The sequence below is a fragment of the Trachemys scripta genome, chromosome 16, assembly GCF_013100865.1.
Source record: "Trachemys scripta elegans isolate TJP31775 chromosome 16, CAS_Tse_1.0, whole genome shotgun sequence".
Classification (NCBI taxonomy): domain Eukaryota; kingdom Metazoa; phylum Chordata; order Testudines; family Emydidae; genus Trachemys; species Trachemys scripta.
In genome coordinates, this window is record NC_048313.1 from 13257491 (window position 1) to 13262323 (window position 4833).

General features: G+C 61.1%; 1 protein-coding gene across 3 annotated transcripts in view; it reads right to left on the reverse strand.

Moving 5' to 3' along the window:
* PYM1 (PYM homolog 1, exon junction complex associated factor) overlaps positions 1-127 on the reverse strand; it is a 13658-nt gene extending 13531 nt beyond the window's left edge. Inside the window, exon 1 of one of the 3 annotated variants that reach the window (XM_034792962.1) lies at positions 65-127. In XM_034792962.1, the coding sequence (XP_034648853.1) occupies positions 65-95 (31 nt within the window). In that variant the 5' untranslated portion in view covers positions 96-127. The remainder of the gene's footprint in view (positions 1-64) is intronic. The other 2 variants (XM_034792961.1, XM_034792964.1) reach the window with 2 other exon arrangements.
* Between the last annotated feature and the right edge of the window lie 4706 nt (positions 128-4833).

The window sequence follows — 4833 nt, forward strand, 5'->3', positions numbered from 1 at the left end:
GGGGGGGGGGGGGGGGGGGGGGGGGGGCTCCCCTCCCCCTCCCGGAAGCGGTTTCCGCACTCACCGGTCTCGTCAGTCACATAGGGAGTCGCCATCTTGGAAACGCGACCCACTTCCGGCCACTCTGCCCCGCCCCCGGAAGTGGCGTGCACGGGGCGGGGAGCGCCGGGCCGGGGGCCATCTTGTTTTTAAAGAGACACTGACCGCCACAGGGCTCCACGGGGTGGGGAGACATTTCCCAGAATCCTTTGGGGCTTAGGCTAAACGACCCCCCCCACATACACACACAGAGCGAGTCACGTGGGACACAGGCCTCCCCAAGGGGACATCTGTGGGGGGGGGGAGGGCTCACGGGTTCAAATCCTGCCCCGGGGGTGGGGGCGTCAGGGGTTCGAATCCTGCCCTCGGCCGGGGGGGGGGGGGGGGGGGGGGGGGCGGCGGGGGGGCAAAGGGGGCCCCCGGGCGGGGGGGGGGGGGGGGGAACAGGGCATCTCCCAGGGGTGGGGTGAGGGGTCTGAGGTGGGCGCTGGGGGTCGCACCTGTGACAGCCACATCCCCACACTGCCCCCCGTCGCCGTCCCCAGCCACGGCCATGTCCCCACACAGGGCATAGCAGCGGGGGGCGATTCTCCCTCTGGACAGGGCAGGGGGGCAGCCCAGCCTGGGGTGGTGCATCGTTAAAAGGATGCGGAGGAAGTGGAGAGGGCAAGGGCTGGAGGAAAGGCTCCCGGGGAGACGCCCAGAGCTCAGCACCGGCAAGAGAAGATGGGGAGGTGATTTGGTGTCACCAGCCAGGCCAGGCACAAGAAGAACCCGCAGTGGGAAGCCAAAGCCAAAGCTCTGTCTCTCCTGGCTTCCTTAGCCACACACTAGCTCTCCGGCTCCACCCAGGGGGCAGCGGGCAAAAGCCTCTGCTCTGTGCCAGAGCAGGTGATCGAATGGGCCCCTCTGGCCTCAAGGCTCTAGAATGGATTCTCGGGAAATCCTGTGTCCATGCACCTCCCCCACCGCGAAAAGCCAGCCCCCACCTCAAGGCGCCAGCAACCCAAGTTCTGACAGCGGGGCGGGGAGGGAGGCCAAGGTACCAGCTCCCTGGGGAAGCGGTTACAGTGGCTGATCACAGCCCAGCAGCTGCCTGACCGCTTTCGGTGGTGACAGATGGTATTTCCAGCCTTGCTGAGCTGTCTATCTCAGGTACATAGCCAGCCCCCCCACTGTTAGGATCTGAGCCTCTCAGGTTCTTACCCCAGTCGCCCAGTGAGGCTGAGAAGTGCAACAATCCCCATTTTACACGTGGAGAACTGGCACCGAGCGGCTATGGTCATACTCCTGGGGCAGAGAAAGGACAGAAGCTGGATTTCCCCTGTCCTAGACAGCGCCGTAACCGTTGGGTCATCCTGCCTCCCCAGGGAAGCGAGCAGATGGGCCGAGCTGACACCTGGCCAGATGTTCCACCTTCGGATTAACACCAGGGATGAAGTTTGCAACCCAGGAGATTTGTGTTTTGTTTTGTGTCTTTAGTTAGTGACAGAGAAGAGCCGCTCACCCTCCCCAACTAGAGCATTTCCTGCCTGCCACCATTAGCAAGGCATCATGAAGGCTGGAGAGCGAGGCCAGATGGCAGGGAAAAGACAATTTCCCCTGGAGATGCAGTAAACCTCTGATTTGATTCACAACCTCCAGGTCAGTAGATAATTAGTTCCATATCAGCCAACAATCGGATTTGAAAAGATTGGCTGGAGTTTCATTAACTAGTTACAATGATCAATCCAATTAGCAGAGCATGGGGTAATTCAGTTACCAGGGATTAGATCCATTACTCAGGCAGGGAGCGCCTGTAATTTATTTAGGCGAAACCCCAGGCGCTCCCGATGCGTTTAAAGCCATAAAGCGGCTTTTGGACTAGAATGACACCAGCTTAAAAATAGCCTGCAAACAGCAGTGCCCTCAGGCCAGCCCTGCCACGCGCCTAGGGCCAGCCTGCACACACCCTATGGAGCCCCCCCTGCACCCCAGTAGCTGCCAACTAAACAGAGGAGCACCTCTCAGGGCAATAGGATTCTCCCCCTCTAGGGATCTCACTATCCTCACCTGTTGCATTAGGGTCTCCAGCAGCAGCCATATTGGGGAGAAAGGGGAGCAGCTGATTGGACTTTATAGAGGCTTTGTGGTGGGGCTGTGAGCTAGGCTCCACCCTTCCATTTTTTTTGGTAGCTGAATGGGGCGGGGGGTCTTAACACGGCTACCGCTACCCTTCGCTAACCCTGGGGGGGACTTAACACCGTTTTCCCTGCAGGCTGGGCTGCATGGCAGTTTCCCAAGGGGAGCAAAAGGGAGGCAATCCACCACCAGCAGGGGATATTCTGGGCAAGGGCAAGGGAGGGTGAGTGTGTTGCTGGAGAACCGCCATGCATTGTGTTTGCTTGGCACCTGCAATCCAAGAAGCTGACCCATCCCTGAATGGCTGCTCCCTGGGGCCCTGGTCAAGGTGGACGCTTTGTCACCCTTATTTTACTGCTGGAGAAACTGAGGCTGAGGGAGTGGAGGTTTGTTCTCCAGGGGACAGAAGCCAGGCCCCCGACTCCCCAGGTCCCCTCTAGCTGCTCGGCCTTGCTTTCTGGTGCCGTTCCTACGTGGGGGCAGCACAGCGCCAGGCCTTTGCAAATCTTTGTCTTCAAACTCCATGGAGACAGATGCGAGCTGTTAGGAGGGTGGGCAGTGAGGGATAAAGGGACTGGGTACTTCCCTCCCTTCCCCTCATTTGCCAGCACACAGCTCTGCTGGTGCCCCTCACTCCTGACCCGCAGCCCCCTGCTAGCCCAGCCCTGGGCTCCCCCCTTCCCCAGCCCTGCCAGTGCCCCTCACTCCCGACCCGCTCGAGGACTCCCCCCAGCCCTGCAAGTGCCCCTTGCTCCCAACACACAGCCCCCTGCTATCCTAGCCCTGGGCTCCCCCCTTCCCCAGCTCCATTAGTGCCCCTCACTCCCGACCCACAGCCCCCTGTTAGCCCAGCTCTGGGTCCCCCCCAGCTCTGCTAGTGCCCCTCACTCCCGACCTGCAGCCCCCTGTTAGCCCAGCCCTGGGCTCCCCCCAGCCCTGCCAGTGCCCCTCACTCCCGACCCACAGCCCCCTGCTATCCTAGCCCTGGTCTCCCCCAGCTCTACTCACAGCAGTTCCCTCTGAGCAGGGCTGGCCGGTTTGGAGCCAGAAGCTACCTGGGGTTAACAGCTGTTATAAAAAGGACGGGGATCAAGCGTTCTCCAGGTCCACCGAAGGGAGGACAAGATGCAAGGGGCTTAGTTGGCAGCAAGGGAGATTTAATCTTTCTAACTCTCCGGGCAGTGGAACCGGCTTCCAGGGGAGGTGGAGGTTTGTAAGAGCAGTTGGGACAAACACCTGGCCGGGCATGTCTAGGATGACCCGGGTGGCCTCCACGGAGGTGGCTGGACCTGCTCGAGGTCCCCCCCAACCGGCACTTCTGTGACTCCATGAACAGCATTTCCCGGGCCCCCCCTCGCTACCCCAGGAGAAGGCTGGACTCCCTCGTCTCAGCGTCTCTGGCATCTCAGCCATGCAGCCCTCATGCCGCAGGCACTCAATCACCGCTCTCCATTCATCGGGGCACCCGCTGAGGAGCATCTGTGGGTGATCCCTATCGACAGAGATTTGAGGTTTACCAGTCAAGTAGCCAGCAGGCAGGGAAGTCCTGCCAGCAGGGCTGAGTTCTGATCCCAGCGAGAGATACACACGGCGGGAGGAAGCAGAGCTGCTGATCTGTGTCTGCTTTACGCCTCCTCCAGCTGCTGCGTGCAGTGCACAGAGCCGGCTTGAGCCCTGCAGCGAGTACCCGGCAGGTGTCGTGCTGAGCACTGGGGAGACAGGGTGAGACGGCCCGGCTTTGGCTTGATCCTTTCCACCTGGGCGAGGGGCCTAGGAAAGGGGGTAGGGACAGGCTGGAGTGCCCCCCCCTACACCCTCCATCGGTCCCAAACCACGGCTTGGCCCCCAGCAGAACCGGCCCAGGCTCCGACGCCCTCGTCGCTAACACCAGTGCAAACCAGTGTGAAACCCACCGGCAGACTTTGCACGGGGGCGAGGGGTTTGCACGCTCGCCTGGCTCCAGTGTAAACAACGGCACGAGGGCTCAAACAGGTGATCCGCTCGGGCACGCACGTGCTGGGCTGGGCTTGAGCCAGTAGAGAAGCAGCGTGACCCGGGATCGAGGCTGATTCCCACTTACACTCGGGCTCTGGCAGCGTGACGGGGCCTGAGAGGGCAGAGCGGGGGAGTGGCCAGAGGGAGCCAGGGGCGTTCGAGCATAAATTAGAGCAGCCTCGGGCGTCTCCCTGGCTGTCCAGGGATTTCTGGAGCGCTGCTCCCTGGGGTCACGCATTCTAACACACCCCCCTCCCTGCCTCTCGCTCCGTTCCTCCAGGCTGCCGCTTCCCACCCTTCTCAGCTCACAGGTGCAGGGGAGACCGACCTCGACGCAGCTAACATCCGCAGCATGTGCATTTCTTAGAGCAGATGGTGCCTGCGAATTCCCACGCGCGGTCAGGCAGCATCCGTTAGCTCCGAGCCTGGCGCTTCGGGGCTACGCGGAGCTGTCGGCGGGCTGCCCAGAACCATTCTGCTCCCTCTTTTTTGTGTGTTTTTCAGTCACTAGCAAAGCAAGACGAACACCTCCCAGCTCTCCGCTCCGGCGCTCTCGGCCGGGCAGAAATCCACGGTGGGACTATTCTAGTCTTGTTCGGTAATTTCAGTGGTTAGAGTGGAGGGCTGCGAGTCAGGACTCCTGGGTTCTCATCCTAGCTTAGGAGAGAGTGTTGTCTA